This window comes from Anolis carolinensis, chromosome 2 (genome assembly GCF_035594765.1).
Source record: "Anolis carolinensis isolate JA03-04 chromosome 2, rAnoCar3.1.pri, whole genome shotgun sequence".
In the NCBI taxonomy this organism is placed as follows: domain Eukaryota; kingdom Metazoa; phylum Chordata; class Lepidosauria; order Squamata; family Dactyloidae; genus Anolis; species Anolis carolinensis.
Genome location: NC_085842.1, coordinates 320,989,616 through 321,010,249, shown reverse-complemented (window position 1 = coordinate 321,010,249; position 20,634 = coordinate 320,989,616). Strand labels below are relative to the sequence as shown.

At 43.9% G+C, this 20,634-nt stretch overlaps 1 protein-coding gene across 6 annotated transcripts in view; it reads left to right on the top strand.

The window, feature by feature from the left end:
* The window catches only part of cntfr (ciliary neurotrophic factor receptor), a 645,331-nt gene that overhangs the window by 600,493 nt on the left and 24,204 nt on the right, over positions 1-20,634 (top strand). For all 6 annotated transcript variants that reach the window (XM_062972626.1, XM_062972628.1, XM_062972627.1 and 3 more), the window contains one exon: positions 1,565-1,728. In XM_062972626.1, coding sequence (XP_062828696.1) covers positions 1,565-1,728 — 164 coding nt within the window. The remainder of the gene's footprint in view (positions 1-1,564; positions 1,729-20,634) is intronic.

Below are 20,634 nucleotides of genomic sequence, written 5' to 3'. Positions count from 1 at the left end.
GTTGTAAACAGTTAGTTTTCATAAAGAAGACATCATACCATCACAGCACAAGTGCAGGAGTTTAGATGCCTAGTATGGAAGAAGATGACAAAGATACTTAGTAAGGAAGAGCACATAATGAGTTTTTAATCTTAGGTCTATGTCTTTTTAATATGTGTGTTTTTCTCGTCTTACGTTAGAAGCACTGAGACTTGAGGAGAGGCAGAAAACAAATAAAATGCATATTATTATATCATCATCATCATCATCACCATCAAGAGGACTCTGCAGCTGTTTGCATTTTCCTGAGTCCATTTGGGAAGAGCATCACTGCATCTCGTCCTCTCCATCCTTAACTGAATTAACCAAGTGCCAATTATTTTAACACGTTGAACTCTGGATGCCTCTGTACCTGGCATGGGCCAATTGGACCCTCTGGGTGTTTTGGACTTCAACTCCCACCATTCCTAACAGCCTCGAGGCCCTTCCTTTTCAGTTTGCCAACCGTTAGAATTTCTGAGAGTTGAAGGCCAAAACATCTGGGGACTCACAGGTTGAGAACCACTTCTGGAGGCCATTTCTATCCTCCTCTGGGCACTATGAATCTATCCCGGCATCCCCTTCCTCATCTTCTGAGCACTTGCTGTCGCTCAGTAGGCTGCTGAGGATTTTTCTGATTTTTCTGACATTTCAGAGGACAAAGGATTTTATGTGCTGTCAGTGCTAGGAGAGAATTGCAGCCAGATGAGGCCAATGTTTTGGATTCCTGTACTCGTTCCCAAGAGAGAGGGGAAAGTGAAAATTCCAGGTTTCTTGAGAAATGGCCTTCAGCTGATGAGGAGTTTTCACAAGAAGCTAGATTAGGCTTAAGAACGGAAGGAGTGAAAAATAGACTAATTAGATGTTCTGAGAGAATCCGTGAGAAGACTTTGAAGTCCAGGTGTATTTGACATGATCTCATGGCTACTTGGTCGAGCTTGAATTAAAGAGTGCTGGCTTCAAGACTTTCAGAGGAGATGACGTTGTTATCGTCTCTGCTTTCAAGTCCATGATTCAAGTATTCTCAAGTTTCCTGTTCTGGTTCATGCTTTTGTTTTCTTGAAACATTTACCTTGGAAAAGTTCTTGCTTTCGTGTTTATGGATTTATGTTTGAAGTACTGTTCTGTATTTTATGTACTTTGGCATTTTTGGATTACTTCTATTTTATATTCCCTATTCTTCTGGTCCCTTTTGGAACTGTCCTTTTCCCCTTTTGACCAGCTTTCTTCAATAAACATTTTTAGTCAGAACTACTGGACTCTGGGGTGGTGCTGGGTGAAAAGATGTCTTCAGTGCTAGAGTATAACAGCACACAGAATCTCACCGGGCTTCAATAGCCGTGAGCGTTGAAGGAGCATCGGACAGCATTCATTCTACAGTGAAGATGCACCCATAGCTGAACCAAAACAGTGATTGAAGGGGGTTTAAAGCATAGCATTTTGTGTCCACCAGAATTGTCAAAAGTCAACCACGTCTCTCACCAAGACTCTTTTCCTCTCCCCTCCGCTCCCGCCCTCTTCTTCCGTGTCTCGTTTCTTTGAACAGTAAAGCCGGACCCTCCGGAGAGCGTGGTGGCCAAGCCCATCGCCCACAACCCCCGGCGCCTGCAGGTGACCTGGCAGTACCCCTCCTCCTGGCCAGACCCCGACTCCTTCCCCCTCAAGTTCTTCCTGCGGTACCGCCCGCTCATCATTGACCAGTGGCAGCACGTGAGTGGCACGCAACATGTGGGGGTCCGGAGTAATGAGGGGCTTTGGGGTTGGGGTGGAGAGGGACAGTGGTGCCAATGGGAAGGGATACTTGGAAATAGTCCCAAGCAGGAGAATACTTATTGATATTCATCATATGCCTCTTATACTAAAGAAATACAGTGTTGCACCTCAGCACTGGTTCGCCTAGCTCTTAACAGCTCTTAACTTCACCACAGCAGGCTAGGTTTAAACAATTTATTGATAAAAGATACCGTGTTTCCCCAAAAATAAGACAGTGTCTTATATTAATTTTTGCTCCCAAACATGTGCTAGGTCTTATTTTCAGGGGATGTCTTATTTTTCCATGAAGAAGAATTCACATTTATTGTTGAATAAAAAATGAACATTATATACTGTACAGTAGTTGTCATCACAAACCAGCATAACCAGACAAACTGAATCCTATCAAGAATTTCTTGTTATTACCATTATTTCCATGTACAACACTCTATGGTATGTACATTTACTAATCCCGCATACTGTAGTGTTCTGTTTGGCGGGCATGCTTCCAAACACAAACTTTGCTAGCTCTTACTTTCAGGGGAGGCCTTATATTTAGCAATTCAGCAAAACCTCTACTAGGTCTTATTTTCCGGGGATGTCTTATTTTCAGGGAAACAGGGTAGCAAAATCTGAATAAAAAGTAGTAAAGAAGGCAAACATCCAAATGCAAAGGCAGTCAGTAAAAAGCAATATTCAAATGCAAAGGCAGTCAGTCACAGAGGCTATAATCCAAAGGTAAAAGCAATTTGCAGAATACAGTCCCAAGTCTCTGATATAGGAAATTAGTCCAGAAAACAAGGCAACATGAAATTTAGTGTAAAATCCAGGCATGAACATAAACCAGAATCCTAAAACAAGGCAGGAGATGTGCTTCCAAAAATCAACATTGCTTTGTCTGAAATCTTTCCCTGTCTCTCCTGTATTTACCCATGTTTACAAGCCATAAAAGCATTTCTCTGTCCTTGAGTTCCCACGCGTTTGTTAGCGATTCCAAGGGAACGTCTTGGATGATGAACCTTTAACCTTAACCTTGTATCTCTATCTAAGGAAGACTCCTCTGAGTCACTGCCAGAAACACCTGGAACTTGTTAATGTTTGAACTCCTGGGAAAGATCACCCTTCTCATTAGTTTCTATTTCCTCGCTAGCCTGCGGCCTCTCTGACAGTTCAGAGCCAGAGCCTTCAACATTTCCAGCATCCGAGCCTTCGAGATTTCTCTCTTCAGCATTGCTTGGGTCAGCCTGCATAAACCCAAATCCCCCTTCATTATCAGACTGAACCACAACATACAGCATATGCCAGGCATGGGCCAACTTGGGCCCTCCAGGTGTTTGGACTTCAACTCCCACAATTCCTAACAGCCTACCGGCTGTTAGGAATTGTGGGAGTTGAAGTCCAAAACACCTGGAGGGCCCAAGTTGGCCCATGCCTGGCATATTCCCTTATTTCAATGTCTTATTATATTCCCTCTAATCAGACCAGTATTTCAGAGCCAAAACCTTTTAGAAAACCAAAGTGTCTTAAACGACAAGCTTTAGAGGCTGCGCTATTGTTTTTATTGAACTATTTTAAATGCCACTTTATCCATTTTTAGAGGGATGTTTTAAATTGCTATAATACTCTGGATACTTTGATTCCTCTTTAAATGTCAACTTTTGTATGTCTTGCACCATACTGTACTTTGTTTTTAATGGAAGAGCCGTTCGGTCCCAGTTTAGGAGGAAGAATGAAGTATAAATTAAGTTGATGATGATGATAATGATGACAACCGCAGGGGAAAAATGGCTTCTCAAAGACATTTGGTGGGATTTACAGGACTTGAGGCTCAATTGTTTTGGGTCAAGACCTGGATGGAATGAGAGAAGCCTGGAGTTGAGAGGGACTCCCAGGGGCCATCTAGTCCAACCCCTTGGCGGGAAGACACAATCCAAGCACTCCTCACTGATGGCTAAACAGTTTTTGTTTGCAAATCTGCAGAGAAGACAAATCTGCCAGAAAGGAAAGGGCCTGAGACTGTTAGGAATACTGGGAGTTGAAGTCCAAAACACCTGGAGCACCCAGATTGCCCATGCTTGCACTACATCATACTGATTTCTTTCCCTTTCTATCTTTCCTTCTTTGATTTAATTTAATTTATGTCCTACCTTTCTCCTAACAAGGAACCCAAGGCAGTTTACAAGGTTAAAAACAAGACACAGCTTTTTTTTAAGGCCCTCTAATGATACCCAAAGTTTTGCAAAAGCAATTAAATTAGCTCTCGTGCTAAAACACCCATAATTTAAAACCACATAAAACCATTTGAAAGGGAATGCTGAAAATAAGCATGCAGCGCACACACACCTCCATTAAGAGCCCTCCGTGTGACCCATTAATCATCACAAAGATTGCTATTGATCAAAAGGATGCAAAACCTCACTCGGCTCTAACTTTCTAAAAGTCTTTGGAAACGAGGCGGCAGAAATAGCCATCTGAATCCATGCAATTTGTGCAAAAAATGCTGCATGGCTGGGCACATTGGAAACGTGTGGGCTTTGGGCTCATTGAAGTGTCCACAGATATAAAATTGGTGATATCTGGCTTAGTGGAACACAGGCTGAACATGAGCCAAGAGTGTGATGCAGCATCTAGAAAAGCCAATGCAATTCAAGTCTGCTTACTTACTTAGGCAATCCTTTGTAGTCCAAGGATGATTTTCTTCCAGGTGTAGTGTTCTGGTGGTGGGTATGTAGGGGACTGTGGAACCCTATTCTTGACCCACATGTTCTTCCACAATGAAGACATTGGATTCCAGGTGGAAGGCGGTCCTGGTTAGTGTTGGCACGTTTTGCCCTTTCGCCCTCCATTTGTGCCTCTTCAAATTCCACAGCACTGCTGGTCACAGCTGACCTCCTACCTGCATCCATAGGAGGATAGTGTCGAGATCAAGGGAAGTCGTAGTCTAGTTCTGGGCCAAGCAATTCAAGGAAGAGATGGACAAGATAGAAAGTGAGGAAGACATTTATTTACAGCTTAGAGTTTGTTTGCTGTGAATTGCTGTTGCAGTTTGGAATCAGTTGGACTCCATTGCCATAGGTGTTACCAGAAGATCTGAAAAACAACAAATGTTGCTAATAATCAAGTTCACAAACAGTCATCTGAATTAATTCAACTTCAAGCCTTCTAGTGGCAAAGTATTTCTGTATTTGTGGCCTTTTGCCATTACCTTTGCCACCTTACATGCTGCTCCCTGCCTAAAGATAACCAGGGTAGTTTGTTTTCTAGCTCGGTTTCCAGGGTTTTCCTGTCCATGTTCTGGAAATGTTAGTATAGTTGCACCTATCTCCTAAAAAGGGTTACAGAGCTGGGTTGCTGTGAGTCTTTCGGGCTGTACGGTCATGTTCCAGAAGCTTTCTCTCCTGACGTTTCAACCCACATCTGTGGCAGACATCCTCAGAGGTTGTGAGGTCTGTTGGAAACTAGGCAAGGAAGGTTTATACATCTGTGGAAGGTCCAGGGTGGGAGAAAGAACTCTTGTCAGTTGGAGGCCAAAGTGAATGTTGTAATTAATCACCTTGATTAGCCTTGAATAGTCTAGCAAGCTTCATGTCCTGGCTTCTTCCTGCCTGGGACAATCCTTTGTTCAGAGTCATTAGCTGCCCCTGATTGAGTCATGTCTGGAATTCCTCTGTTTTTAGAGTGTTGTTCCTTATTTACTGATCTGATTTTAGTGGGTTTTTTTAAAATACTGGTAGCCAGATTTTGAATTGGACTGCATGGCCATGGGGGTCTCTTCCAACCTTATGATTGTATCATACCTAATATCTAAAGTCAATTAAATGTGGTTGCCAAACTTTGACCCTCCCTCCAGGTGTTTTGGACTTTAACTCCCACAATTACTAACAGTCTACCGATTGGAGGGCCCAAATTTGCCCATGCTTGATCTACACTATAGAATTAATGAGGTTTAATGCCTCTTTGAACATCCATGGCTCAATGGAATCATGAAAGCTGGAGTTTTGCAAGGTCCTTACCCTCTACCAAAGAGTGTTAGTGCCTCAGCAAACTACAACTCCCAGTATTCCATAAAAAAATATTCTTGGCGGTTCAAGTGGTATCAAACTGCATTATTCCTACGGTGTAGATTCACCCTATGATTTGACCCCATGGCATGGAAGATGCTGTCTTAACCGTAATCTGTCCGTTGTGGAGTCTGTTGTGACATTGCCTTTGTTGTTACATATCTTCATATTGAATCCAGCTTATGGTGGGTCTTCTGTGGGGATTCCTTGGCTAGAGGAGGTGTGCCATTTCCGTTCCCAGGTGGGATGTCATTATTTCCCCCATTTCTCTGAGAAGGAAACCTGAGTAGGGATTCCCTATCTCCACATTTTGCAAGGGAAGAAGCTTAATTTCCAGAGTCCCAAACACGATGCAAGTTGCTTTCTATTTGCAGCGTTAATCGGCGTCCTTGGAGCGACATTGGCACCTGCTGAAACAGTGCCGCCGTCTTGATTGCCGCCTTTATTTCAGTTCACAAAACAAAAGGAGCGCAAAGAGGTGGTCTCCTCCTCTCCCCTCCGTCTCTTCTTCCCTTCTTCATCTCTCTTTTAACTCCCTTATTATTTTTCTCCCCCCGTCTTTTGCTTTCAAAGATGCAGCCGCCCCTCTCCGCTGATCTAAAAAAGCGGGAGGGCTCTGTATTCGCGTACATATGTTCAACATAAAACTTGCCCGGCAAGATGTAAAAAGGTATTTAAAGTATAAATGTCACAGCATTTATGTGCTCCCCGGTGCGATAGATTATGGAGAGGAGATAAACTATCTCCTGTCATAACACTCCGTCCTGTCAGGGACATGGAAATTGCCTGGCGGTTATCATATTTCCCCTTGATTATTGCTTTTCTCTGGGGTGGAGGCCAAGGGCGGGCGGAAAATGTCTCCAAAACGAAGTAGGAAATTGCAGTAGTTGCATGGCACAGGTGGGCTTTGGAGGAATACACTGCCTCTGAGTGTACGGTCATCTGTCGAGGGTGCTTGGATTGTGCTTTTCCTGAGCTGCAGAAAAGGCTTGGATATGATGGCCCTTGGGGTTTTCTTCCAACTTTAGGAGTGCGTCAGGCACTTTCAGAAAGAGAAATAGACACACAGACATTCAGAGCCATGTCAGACGACACAGAGAATAATAATAATAATGATGATGATGATGATGATGATGATGCATGGGAAGTTCCTTGTCAAAATTGAAGGAAAAGCTGATAAGGAGAAGACCTGGCTCTGGCTCACGAATGGGACCCTGAAGAAGGAGACAGAAGGCCTGATCCTTGCAGCCCAGGAGCAAGACATCAGGACAAAGGCAATTCAGGCCAAGATCGAAAAATCAGCTGATGACCCAAAATGCAGACTGTGCAAGGAAGCTGACAAAACCATTGATCATATCCTCAGCTGCTGTAAGAATATTGCACAGACAGACTACAAACAGAGGCACAACTATGTGGCCCAAATGATTCATCGGAACTTATGCCTCAGGTACAACCTCCCAGCAGCAAAGAACTGGTGGGATCACAAACCTGCAAAAGTATTGGAAAATGAGCACGCAAAGATACTATGGGACTTCCAAATCCAGACTGACAAAGTTCTGGAACACAACACACCAGACATCACAGTTGTGGAAAAGAAAAAGGTTTGGATCATTGATGTCGCCATCCCAGGTGACAGTCGCATTGACGAAAAACAACAGGGAAAACTCAGCCGCTATCAGGACCTCAAGACTGAACTTCAAACACTCTGGCAGAAACCAGTGCAGGTGGTCCCGGTGGTGATGGGCACACTGGGTGCCGTGCCAAAAGATCTCAGCCGGCATTTGGAAACAATAGACATTGACAAAATTACGATCTGCCAACTGCAAAAGGCCACCCTACTGGGCTCTGCACGCATCACCCAAAAATACATCACACAGTCCTAGACACTTGGGAAGTGTTCGACTTGTGATTTTGTGATATGAAATCAGCATATCTATCTTGTTTGCTGTGTCATAATAAAATAATAATAATAATAATAATAATAACAATAATAATAATACTTTATTTATACCCCGCCACCATCTCCCCATGGGGACTCGGGGCGGCTTACATGGGGCAGAGGCCCAAACAACATAAGGAAAAAATATAAGCAACATAATACAATCACAATATAAAACAGATAAAACAATAATGCAATATATCAATTAAAACAAAAATACAGGATAAAAAATTACATTAAAACACATAAAAGGTAAGACCGTAATAAATACACTGAAATCCACTAGCACATGGACAATTTCAACACAAAGGATGAAAACATGAAAATGAACACAATCTGGCTACTAGTACAGTAGAGTCTCACTTATCCAAGCTAAACGGGCCGGCAGAACCTTAGATAAGCGAATATCTTGGACAATAAGGAGGGATTAAGGAAAAGTCTATTAAACATCAAATTAGGTTATGATTTTACAAACTAAGCACCAAAACTTCGTGTTATACAACAAATTTGACAGAAAAAGTAGTTCAATACGCAGTAATGCTATGTTGTAATTACTGTATTTACGAATTTAGCACCAAAATATCACGATATATTGAAAACATTGACTACAAAAATGGCTTGGATTATCCAGAGGCTTGGATAAGCAGGGCTTGGATAAGTGAGACTCTACTGTATTTAAATTTTTAAAAAATCAGTACAGTAAATAAAGAACAACACTCAAAAACAGGGGGATTATTTATTTATTTGTATGTTTATTTCCATCATTTCTATCCCGCCCTTCTCACCCGAAGGGACTCAGGGCGGCTCACAATCTGGCAAAATTCAATGCCAATATACAGTACAAAAAGATAAAACATAAGCAATTAAAACAATTGGGTAATTTAACAAAATACAAGAATCATACATGATAAAATACTTGAGCCATTCGTCCACAACACCTTATACATAAACCTTAATCCGGACCGAGTCGAGCCAACAGAATTCACTCATTAAACACCTGCTCACAAAGCCAAGTCAGACAGGAAACAATCAGGGCCAGCTAACACCTCCTAACAAAGGATTTCCCCAGTTAGGAAGCAGACAACAACAACAACAACAACAACAAACTGTATTTATATACCACTCTATCTCCCATAGGGACTCAGAGGAGTTTATACATAGTAAAAACATAAAATATATGTCTACATCATACAAAATACAAGAAACCAATATAGGCTTTGAAGCTGCAAGGCTACTCAATGCTAGTCAAGGTGGTCAATTGCAACATTCACACTTGCTTCAGGCAGACAAGAGTTTTGTTTTGTTTTTTTCTCCCACCCTGGACTTTCCACACTTGCCTCGTTTCCCACAGAACTCACAACCTCTGAGGATGCCTGCCATAGATGTGGGCGAAAAGTCAGGAGAGAATGCTTCTGGAACATGACCATACAGCCCGGAAAACTCACAGCAAGCCAGTGATTCCGGCCATGAAAGCCTTCAACAACACATTGTTCAGAGCCATTGTTTCTGGCTTCCTTAACTTAAAAGAGTAATTGTCTCCAACTATGTAAACATGTTTTGTTTACACCAAAAGTTCCCAGGTCAGTCATCTTCAGTTCAGCAGTTTTCATGCCAAAGTCAATCAAACCCTTCACCTCCTCCATAAAGGCATTTTACAGGTTCCGTGTTAGGATGGTTTCTTAAGTCTTGCCAGGCCGTAATATGCCCTTAGACAGACCCCAATCATGTAATTTCATTTAAATCCACTCATCACACGGGGAGGACCTGTCCTGGGTCTAAAAAGGCTGTGCAGCATCTTTATTAATGACTTTGAGCCTTGAAATACGAGGATTGAATGAAAAGTAATGCCTCCACCTTCGTTACTTGGGTTTGGATGGGAATATTTTAATAAATCAAACGCAGAAATAATCCTGAGAATGTGCTCTTTAACAACCACTATTTGCTTTTCGACATCATCATAGAATCATAGAATAGTAGAGTTGGAAGAGACCACATGGGCCATCCAGTCCAACCCCCTGCTAAGAAGCAGGAAATCGCATTCAAAGCACCCCCGACGGATGGCCATCCAGCCTCTGCTTAAAAGCCTCCAAGGAAGGAGCCTCCACCACGGCCCCGGGGAGAGAGTTCCACTGTCGAACAGCCCTCACAGTGAGGAAGTTCTTCCTGATGTTCAAGTGGAATCTCCTTTCCTGTCGTTTGAAGCCATTGTTCCGTGTCCTAGTCTGCAGGGCAGCAGAAAACAAGCTTGCTCCCTCCTCCCTATGACTTCCCTTCACATATTTGTACATGGCTATCATGTCTCCTCTCAGCCTTCTCTTCTGCAGGCTAAACATGCCCAGCTCTTTAAGCCGCTCCTCATAGGGCTTGTTCTCCAGACCCTTAATCATTTTAGTCGCCCTCCTCTGGACGCTCTCCAGCTTGTCAACATCTCCCTTCAACTGTGGTGCCCAGAATTGGACACAGTGTGATTCCAGGTGTGGTCTGACCAAGGCAGAATAGAGGGGGAGCATAACTTCCCTGGATCTAGACGCTATTCCCCTATTGATGCAGGCCAGAATCCCATTGGCTTTTTTAGCAGCCGCATCACATTGTTGGCTCATGTTTCTCTTCCTCCCCACGAGGACTCCAAGGTCTTTTTCGCACACACTGCTGTCAAGCCAGGCATCCCCCATTCTGTATCTTTGATTTCCATTTTTTCTGCCGAAGTGAAATATCTTGCATTTGTCCCTGTTGAACTTCATTTTGTTAGTTTTGGCCCATCTCTCTAGTCTGTCAAGATCGACAATTGGATACATTTCTGCCAACGATGAACATGTTTTCTGAAGCTGTCACAGAAGAAGTCGACACTCTGTTTCTGCATACGGCGTCTCACAGGACCCATCGTGAACAGATCTTCCGATAGCCAAGCAAAGCAATAATGTGACCCACACGTTCTTGTGAAATGCCGAATATGCTTAAAATTTCTCTTCGAGGGATACGACGATCGTCTTGAATCAATCTGTCAACCTTTGGCTTGTGAAACTCGGTGGGTGCTGTCACAGGACGTCCAACTCTTTGTTTGTCAAGCAAGTCAGATGTTCCCACCTCAACATCTTTAAACTTACTCACCCAACGACACACAGGACTCACATCAACACAGTCACCCTAAAAAGCTTGCATTCTCTGATGAATCTCCTTTGGGGTGAGACATTCTGCTGTCAAGAATTCAGTGACTGCACGTTGCTTAAGTCGCATTGACCGACCGTCTGCACAGGATTCCATACTTCACACTTTAACAACACAACCGTTCAATGCTAAGGCTTCCTGTCTGTGCAGGGTTCCATACTTCACACTTTAACAACACAACTGTTCAATGCTAAGGCTTCCCCGTCTGTGCAGGGCTCCATACTTGGCACTTTAACAACACAACCGTTCAATGCTAAGGCTTCCCCATCTGCGCAGGGTTCCATACTTCGCACTTTAACAACACAACCGTTCAATGCTAAGGCTTCCCCATCTGCGCAGGGTTCTATACTTTGCACTTTAACAACACAACCGTTCAATGCTAAGGCTTCCCCGTCTGTGCAAGGTTCCATACTTTGCACTTTAACAACACAACCGTTCAATGCTAAGGCTTCCCCATCTGCGCAGGGTTCCATACTTCGCACTTTAACAACACAACCGTTCAATGCTAAGGCTTCCCCATCTGTGCAGGGTTCTATACTTTGCACTTTAACAACACAACCGTCCAATGCTAAGGTTTCCCTGTCTACGCAGGGTTCCATACTTTGCACTTTAACAACACAATCATCCAATGCTAAGGTTTCCCCGTCTACGCAGGGTTCCATACTTTGCACTTTAACAACACAACCGTCCAATGCTAAGGTTTCCCCGTCTACGCAGGGTTCCATACTTTGCACTTTAACAACACAACCGTCCAATGCTAAGGTTTCCCCGTCTACGCAGGGTTCCATACTTTGCACTTTAACAACACAATCGTCCAATGCTAAGGTTTCCCCGTCTACGCAGGGTTCCATACTTTGCACTTTAACAACACAACCGTCCAATGCTAAGGCTTCCCCGTCTGTGCAGGGTTCCATACTTTGCACTTTAACAACACAACCGTCCAATGCTAAGGTTTCCCCGTCTACGCAGGGTTCCATACTTTGCACTTTAACAACACAACCGTCCAATGCTAAGGCTTCCCTGTCTGCACAGGGTTCCCTACTTCTCACTTTAACAACACAACTGTTCAATGCTAACGCTTCCCCGTCTGCGCAGGGTTCCATACTTCGCACTTTAGCAACACAACCGTTCAATGCTAAGGCTTCTCGCCAAATGGAACTGTAGAGGAGAGTCTACTGAACAAGCCAGGACTGCCATCTGTTGAGGAGTTACGAAGGTGAAGGCATTACTTTTCATTCAACCCTTATAGAAGGCATACTGATCAAATCTGCAGGTGGGCTGTTAGGAATTGTTGGAGTCGAAGTCCAAAACACCGGGAGGGATGGCCAATGTTTGCCCAAAGGCTGAGAAAGTGTGACTTCATGGCCAAGCAGGGATTCGAACCCAGAGTCTGATTGTTGTTGATGATGATGCCAGGGCTCCAGAAGCATCATCATCCGCCTGGAAGCCAAGGTCAAAAGACTACAAAAGGGGGAGAGAGAGAGAAGCAGAGGCTCTGGCGTCGGCAGCTGAGTTTGATTTCAACTTTTCTAATCATCTGGTCACAATTTTTCCCTCGTTTTGTAGAGTGTGAGTGAAATAGGAATGGAGCAATTTGGGGCTCTTCTCGTTCCTTTTTTCTCCCTACCTATTTTGTTCCCCCCTCCCTTGCATCTGTCTTAAATTAATATCTTGCTGCACCTTCTCGTCCCTCTTTGAAATTGAAGGCAGGCTCAGGAAGGAGGGAGCGGGAGGGAGACCTCCGAACAAGGAAACGTCTGGTGCCTTTTCCAGAATCCGCCTCCCTGCAAACGCTCAGGCCCGGACGGAGCTGGAAGCATGCAGGGGCATCCTGATTATTTGCTAATTTGCTAACTTAATGAAGCCTAACTGGCAGCATCATTATTCCCACGAAGCAGAAAATGAAGAGATTGTGCTGGGTTATTTATAGCAGGGGATAATTTCCAGAGAAAGAGGAGAAGGAGGAGGAGGATTACATGGTCCCCGTGCTAGCTTTATGGGTCTAAAGTCTGAAATGTGAGAGGGGCATTACCCTAAAATAGAATCACATTCAAGAGAACTAGAAAGCACTTCTAGACACCCCTCCCCCCTTAGAACTGGAGAAACCTAGATTCAGAAGGGACCCCCAAAGGTCATCTAGTCCAGCCCATTGTGCCGCACAGGAAGTCACAGTCAAATGTGGAGATTTAGAATGAGTGATATGACATGAGCCAAGAGCGTGATGCAGCAGCTAAATGAGCTAATTCAATTCTAGGCTGCAACATAACATGAGCCGACAGTGTGATGCAGCAGCTTAAAAGGCCCACGTGATTCTAGACTGCATAGTTACATGAGCCAACAGCATGACACAGCAGATTCAAAGGCCAATGCAAATCTAGACTGAGCCAATAATGTGATGCAGCAACTTAAAAAGCCCATATGATTCTAGGCTGCATCGTAACATGAGCCAAGGGTGTGACGCATCAGCTTCAAAGGCTAATGAAATTCTTGGCTGCATCATAACATGAGCCAAAAGTGTGATGCAGCAGATTAAAAGGCCAGTGTAATTCTAGACTGCATCATAACATGAGCCAAAAGTGTAATGCAGCAGCTTAAAAAGCCAATGTGATTCTAGACTGCATCATAACATGAGCCAAGAGTGTGATGCATTAGCTTAAAATGCCAATGAAATTTTAAGCTGCATTATAACATAAGCCAAAAGTGTGACGCAACAGCCTAAAAGGCCAATGCGATTCTAGGCTGCATCGTAACATGAGCCAAGATGGTGACGCAGCAGCTTAAAAAACTAATGTGATGATTCTAGGCTGCATCCATAGGAGTATAGGGGTTTCTCGATGACACCGATTTTCTGGACTGCTCACAGTCTGGCTTCAGGCCTGGGCACAGTACTGAGACGGCTTTGGTCGCCTTGGTGGATGACCTCTGCAGGGAACTGGATGGGGGGAGTGTGACCCTGCTAGTTCTCCTGGACATCTCAGCGGCTTTCGATATCATCGACCATGGTATCCTTCTGGGGAGGCTCTCTGGGATGGGCCTTGGTGGCACGGTTTTGCAGTGGCTCCAGTCCTTCCTGGAGGGCCGTTCCCAGATGATGAAGCTGGGGGACACCTGCTCGGACCCCTGGCCATTGACCTGTGGGGTTCCGCAAGGGTCTATCCTATCCCCCATGCTATTTAACATCTACATGAAACCGCTGGGAGAGGTCATCCGGAGTTTTGGAGGGTGTTGCCATCTCTACGCAGATGACACGCAAATCCACTACTCGTTTCCATCTAACTCCAAGGAAGCCCCTCGGATGCTGAACCAGTGCCTGGCCGCTGTGGCGGACTGGATGAGGAGGAACAAGCTGAGGATCAATCCCGACAAGACAGAGGCCCTCCTGGTCAGTCATGCGTCGGATCGGGGTATTGGGTGGCAACCTGTGCTGGACGGGGTTGCACTCCCCCTGAAATCACAGGTCCGCAGTTTGGGGGGTCCTCCTGGATTCAGCGTTGACGCTTGAGGCTCAGGTGTCGGCAGTGGCCGGGAGGGCCTTTGCACAACTCAAACTTGTGCGCCAACTGCGACCATACCTCGTGAAGTCTGACTTGACCAGGGTGGTCCATGCCCTAGTTACCTCTAGACTGGACTACTGTAATGCGCTCTACGTGGGGCTTCCCTTGAAGACGGCCCGGAAATTACAATCTGGTCCAACGCTCGGCTGCCAGATTAATAACAGGGGCAAGTTACAGGGAGAGATCTACTCCCCTGTTCAAGGAGCTCCACTGGCTGCCGTTCATTTTCCGGTCCCAATTCAAGGTACAGACCATCATTTATAAAGCCCTAAACGGTTTGGGACCCACCTACCTTCGTGACCGTATCTCCTACCATAAACCTGCCCGACCATTGCGAGGCCCTTCTATCACCGCTGTCTATATCCCAGGCCCGCCTTGTGAGTACAAGGGAGAGAGCCTTTTCCGCTGTTGCCCCTCGACTATGGAATTCACTACCCACCGAGATCAGGCAAGCTCCCACTTTGTTAGCTTTTAGGAAAGACTTGAAAACATGGCTCTTCCGCTGTGCTTTCGGTGAGTAATTTCTGTTATATGTTTCTGTATTGCTCCCCCCTTAACATCTACCCTCTAGATTGCCCCACTATCATGTGTCCCTGTCCACAGTGGAGTACTCCTCTGTCCCTCTCACTTCAAGTTTTTATTCTTGTGTTCTTGCGGCCGCCCTGTTTTTACTGTTTTTTTCTTTTTTGATGTAATGTCTATCATCATGTATTGTATTGCTTTTAATTGTGTTATGGTATGCTGTTTTATATTGTATTGTATTATATTGTATTGCTCTGGGTGTGGCCCCATGTTAGCCGCCCCGAATCCCCGTTGGGGAGATGGTGGCGGGGTATAAATAAAGTATTATTATTATTATTATTGACACAACGACGTTGTATGACACAGCAAACAAGATAGACATGCTGGATTTCGTTTCACAAAATCACAAGTCGAACACTTCCCAAGTGTCTAGGACTGTGTGATGTATTTTCGGATGATGCCCGCAGATCCCAGCAGGGTGGCCTTTTGCAGTTGGCAGATCGTAATTTTGTCAATGTCTATTGTTTCCAAATGCCGGCTGAGATCTTTTGGCACGGCACCCAGTGTGCCCATCACCACTGGGACCACCTGCACTGATTTCTGCCAGAGTCTTTGAAGTTCAATCTTGAGGTCCTGATAGCGGCTGAGTTTTTCCTGTTGTTTTTCTTCAATGCGACTGTCACCTGGGATGGCAACATCAATGATCCAAACCTTGTTCTTTTCCACAACTGTGATGTCTGGTGTGTTGTGTTCCAGAAAGACCAGTTATTATTATTATTATTATTATTATTATTATTATTATTATTATTATTATAGTGTCTGGATTTAGGGAAGTCATAGTCCTACTGTGTTCTGCTTTGATCAGTCCTCACTAGGAATAATAACCCATGTATCCAGTTCTGGGCAAAAACGATTCAAGAATATGGAACAAGGGAAAAGAGCCACCAAAACGACGACAGGTCTGGAACCCATGAATTCCTATGAAGCGCAGCTTAGGGAGTTGGGAGTGTTTAACCAGAAGAAGAGAAGGTTAAGAGGAGACACGAGAGCCACGTTTAAATATGTGTAAGGAGGTCATATTTGGAAGAGAGAGCCACCTCTGCTCCCTCCCAGGCATGCAGGTCTCCATTCCTGCGACTCCTTTTCTTGTTCCATTTGCCGGATGCTTTGGCTCATTAAACGGCCCCTTTGTTCGCTGCAGGGGGTTCTGTCGCTCCTTCCCATCAAAAGAAGAAATGCGCATTTGCATATCTAATATTGCCCCACTTCTGGAGTGGCTTCCCCTTTGCCCTCCTCTCTCCAGGAAGCCTGGTTGTTTATTCTCTCTCTGGCTCTTCTTTCCGAGCCGGCTGCCCTCATTCTGCTCCTCTCGGTCTCACCTCCTTCGGCTGAATTTGCTCATCTCAGACATCTTGGTCTCAGCTAATTTCTCCCATAATATCCCCCTGATATCTAAAAGCTGTGGAAGCTTGCCAGGACTCCAAAGCTGAGACTTTGCTGTTCTCTTTGTCCTCTTTGAAATACATGATCCTCACACAGATCCATCATCCTCAACAATAACAACAGCAGCATCAGCTTGTTCACAGTCTACCTACCGTGTTTCCCTGAAAATAAGACAGTGTCTTATATTATTTTTTGCTCCCAAAGACGTGCTAGGTCTTATTTTTAGGGGATGTCTTATTTTCGGGGAAACAGGGTATCAGGTTTTACTGATTGGAGTTTTGGCTCATTGGGGCTCATCTCCATTCCTAAGCCGAAGAGCCGGCGTTGTCCATAGACACCTCCTGGTTGTGTTGCCGGCAGGACTGCATGGATGCCTTTATTGCCTTTCTGCCAAAGTGGTACCTATTGGTCTACTCACATTTGCATGTTTTCGAACTGCTAGGTTGGCAGAAGCTGGGGCTAACAGCGGGAGCTCATCCCGCTCCCTGGATTCGAACCACCAACCTTTCAGTCAGCAAGTTCAGCAGTAATTTAACCCACTGCGCCACCGGGGGATCCATAACAATTGATACCACTTTATAATTGCCATGGTTCTCTCCTCTAAAAATTTGAAGGTTTGCAGAGCTCTCTGGCAGATGATGCATCTGCACTGTAAAGTGAATGCAGTTCAACACCACTTTCACTGCCACCGCTCCATGCTATGGAATCTTGGAATATGTAGTTTTACAAGGTCTGTAGCCTTCTCTGCCAAAGAGTATAAGTGCCCCAAGAAACAACAAATCCAAGAATAGAGATATAGGCATTAGGTAGACAGACAGATAGCTAGAAGGTGGAGAGTAGATATTGGATGGATGGATGGATGGATGGATGGATGGATGGATGGATGGATGGATGGACAGAGAAACAGATAGATAGATAGCTAGATAATAGATATGATAGAAAAGTAATATATGCAAATAGATAGATGGATGGATGGAGAGAGAAAGAGTCAGAGGTGATAAATAGGTATATAATAGATATGATTGATGATAGAAATGGATAGATTAAAAGGTTTCCCCTTGACGTGAAGTCTAGTTGTGTCATCTCCATGTCTGTAGACGCCTCTTAGGCGTTGGTGGTGGTGCAGCAGGTTAAACTGCTGAGCTGCTGAACTTGCTGACCCAAAGGTCAGTGGCTCAAATCTGGGGAGTGGGGTGAGTTCCTACTGTTAGCCCCAGTTTCTGGCAACCTAGCAGTTCAAAAACACACAAATGTGAGTAGATCAATAGGTACTGCTCCAGCGGGAAGGTAACGGTGCTCCATGCAATCATGCCAGCGGCCACATGACCTTGGAGGTGTCTACGGACAATGCTGGCTCTTTGGCTTAGAAATGGAGATGAGCACCAACCCCCAGAGTCAGACATGACTGGACTTAACATCAGGGGAAAACCTTTACCTTTTATAATAGTTTACACAATAGATAGATAGATAGATAGATAGATAGATAGATAGATAGATAGATAGATAGATAGATAGATAGATAGATAGATGATAGTTAGATGGATGATAGAGAGATATAAGATAGATAGATGATAGATAGATAGATAGATACATAGATAGATAGATGATAGATAGATAGATAGATAGATAGATAGATAGATAGATAGATAAATGGATGATAGATAGATAGACGGATGATAGACAGATAGATAGATAGATAGATAGATAGATAGATAGATAGATAGAGAGATAGATGATAGAGAGATAGATAAATGGATGATAGATAGATAGATGGATGATAGACAGATAGATAGATAGATAGATAGATAGATAGATAGATAGATAGATAGATAGATAGATAGAGAGATAGATGATAGATAGATAGATAAATGGATGATAGATAGATAGATGGATGATAGACAGACAGATAGATAGATAGATAGATAGATAGATAGATAGATAGATAGATAGATAGAGAGATAGAGAGATAGAGAGATAGAGAGATAGATGATAGAGAGATAGATGATAGTTAGATGGATGATAGATAGATGGATGATGGATAGATAGATAGATAGATAGATAGATAGATAGATAGATAGATAGATAGATAGATAGATAGATAGATGATAGATAGTGAGATGATAGAGAAATAGATGATAGATAGATAGATAGATAGATAGATAGATAGATAGATAGATAGATAGATGATAGTTAGATGTATGATAAATAGATGGATGATAGATGGATAGATAGATGATAGATAGATAGCTAGATAGATAGTGAGATGATAGATAGATAGATGATAGATAGTGAGATGATAGGTAGATAGATAGATAGATAGATAGATAGATAGATAGATAGATAGATCATAGATAGATGACTTGGATGATAATGATGATGATGATGATGATAATAATAATAATAATAATAATAATAATAATAATAATAATAACAACTACTTTATTTTTGTACCCCGCCTCCATCTCCCCAAAGGCACACGGGGCAGCTTACATGGCACAAGGTGCCTAAAACAACACATAAAATAAACACACAGCACAGTACAAAATAAAACCGCTAGTATATAAAACAACAATTTGAACTCAGAACAGTGCCCAGTAACCTATAGTGTCGTCGGTCGTAAAGACATGGCCAACTGTAAACAAGACGAAAGGAAAGGGATGGTGCAAGTTGGATTGCCTTGGTCGTTTTGCAGTCCTGCGTGGCCGATGGAGGTTAAAACCTGTGTTTTAAGCAAAGGGCCTCAAGAGCAACTGGTAGCAAATGAAGAGGCCAAAACTAAACTGAGGCAAGTGTTCCTCTGCCAGAGAGCAAAATAACATATTATGTGGAGCCTCGTATTCCTTGGCTTCCCTCTGAGCTGCTTCTCTGATATTTTTGCCAGCTCTCCCGCTTTGAACAGGGCTGTGTGTCTATCTTTAGGTCTGCACTGCTGTGCTCGCTTTGAAACCTGTTCACCTCTTGTTTCTTGCCTTCCTATAACTTTAACCGTTTCAAAAAAAACTTCTATATAGTGGTTGTTCTCCAACTCTACAAGCCTCGGGATATAGATCTGCTTCTTCGTGATTATGATCCCATCCGCATCCGTAGCAGGTTCAAAACCCGAAAGTGCTGATCCTACTGATATTGGTTCTGATCTATTGAAGAAGTAACTGTGTTAATTGTATAGTTTATCTCCATCCCGAGCTTCTGCTGCCACATGAAGGATCTTCCCATTCTTTCTTCTGCCGGCTTTATTGCTCTGTCTCCTTCAACATCGAAGCATTAAATATTTAGGGCCTCTTCTTTCTTCCTCCGGCTTTTAAGTCCGTAATTCAAGCCGGCTGGTCCCGGCCGAGCCAAGCCGGGCTCCTAATGCGCTCAGATGTTCCTTTAATGGATTGCCTAGGCTGGGACTGGGTAGACCTGCCTAATGGATCGCTAATAGCCTGTTTCTGGTTTTAAAGGCTCCGCCAGTTCATTCCCACCCTCATCCAGCCACCCGCTGCTCTTACGGCTGCTGTTTCTGCTGCTGTTGCCGGAGGGCTCTGCTTTCACACATGTTGCCAATCACACCGTCATGGCTTCAGGAACCCATTTCACCGGGGATGTGTGATACTCTAGGCTGCATGAGCACTGGAAACCAGACACCAAGCCAATAAACAATCTAATATCTTTATTAAAGAATTGAAGAAATGAAACAAAAATAAGCAGAATATATAGTCCAACAATAGACCTTCTGGGAAAGGTCAAATATAGTCCAGTATTATAAAGTCCAATGTCCAGTATTAGAGTTTAAAGATGATAATCCAATTAACCGAAACACACTCAAACTTCCAAGCAGTTTGAGTGGGGAATAATCCAGGTCTTTTGCAAGAGTCTCAGGAAGCTAGTCCAAGGCAAAGGAGTTCAAGGCAAGGCAAGGAGACAAGGCAAAGCAAGGCTGAAGATAGTGGATCCAAACGTGGTCCAGACTTGACTAGAAGGCGAGGCACATCGCCCAGTCTACTCGAGATTAGCGTGCCACAAGGAACTAGAAATGAAGTTAATCGTCCAACTGACATGTTGACACCGCGCTGGCTAGCCAGCGCGCAGAACTTTTAAGGGACTTCAAATCTCCCTTCAAAACAGGTGTCCAACACTTTTCCCAAGGGAAAAACTGGCTAGAGACAACATCTCCGCCGGATGCGAGCCTCCCTGGAAA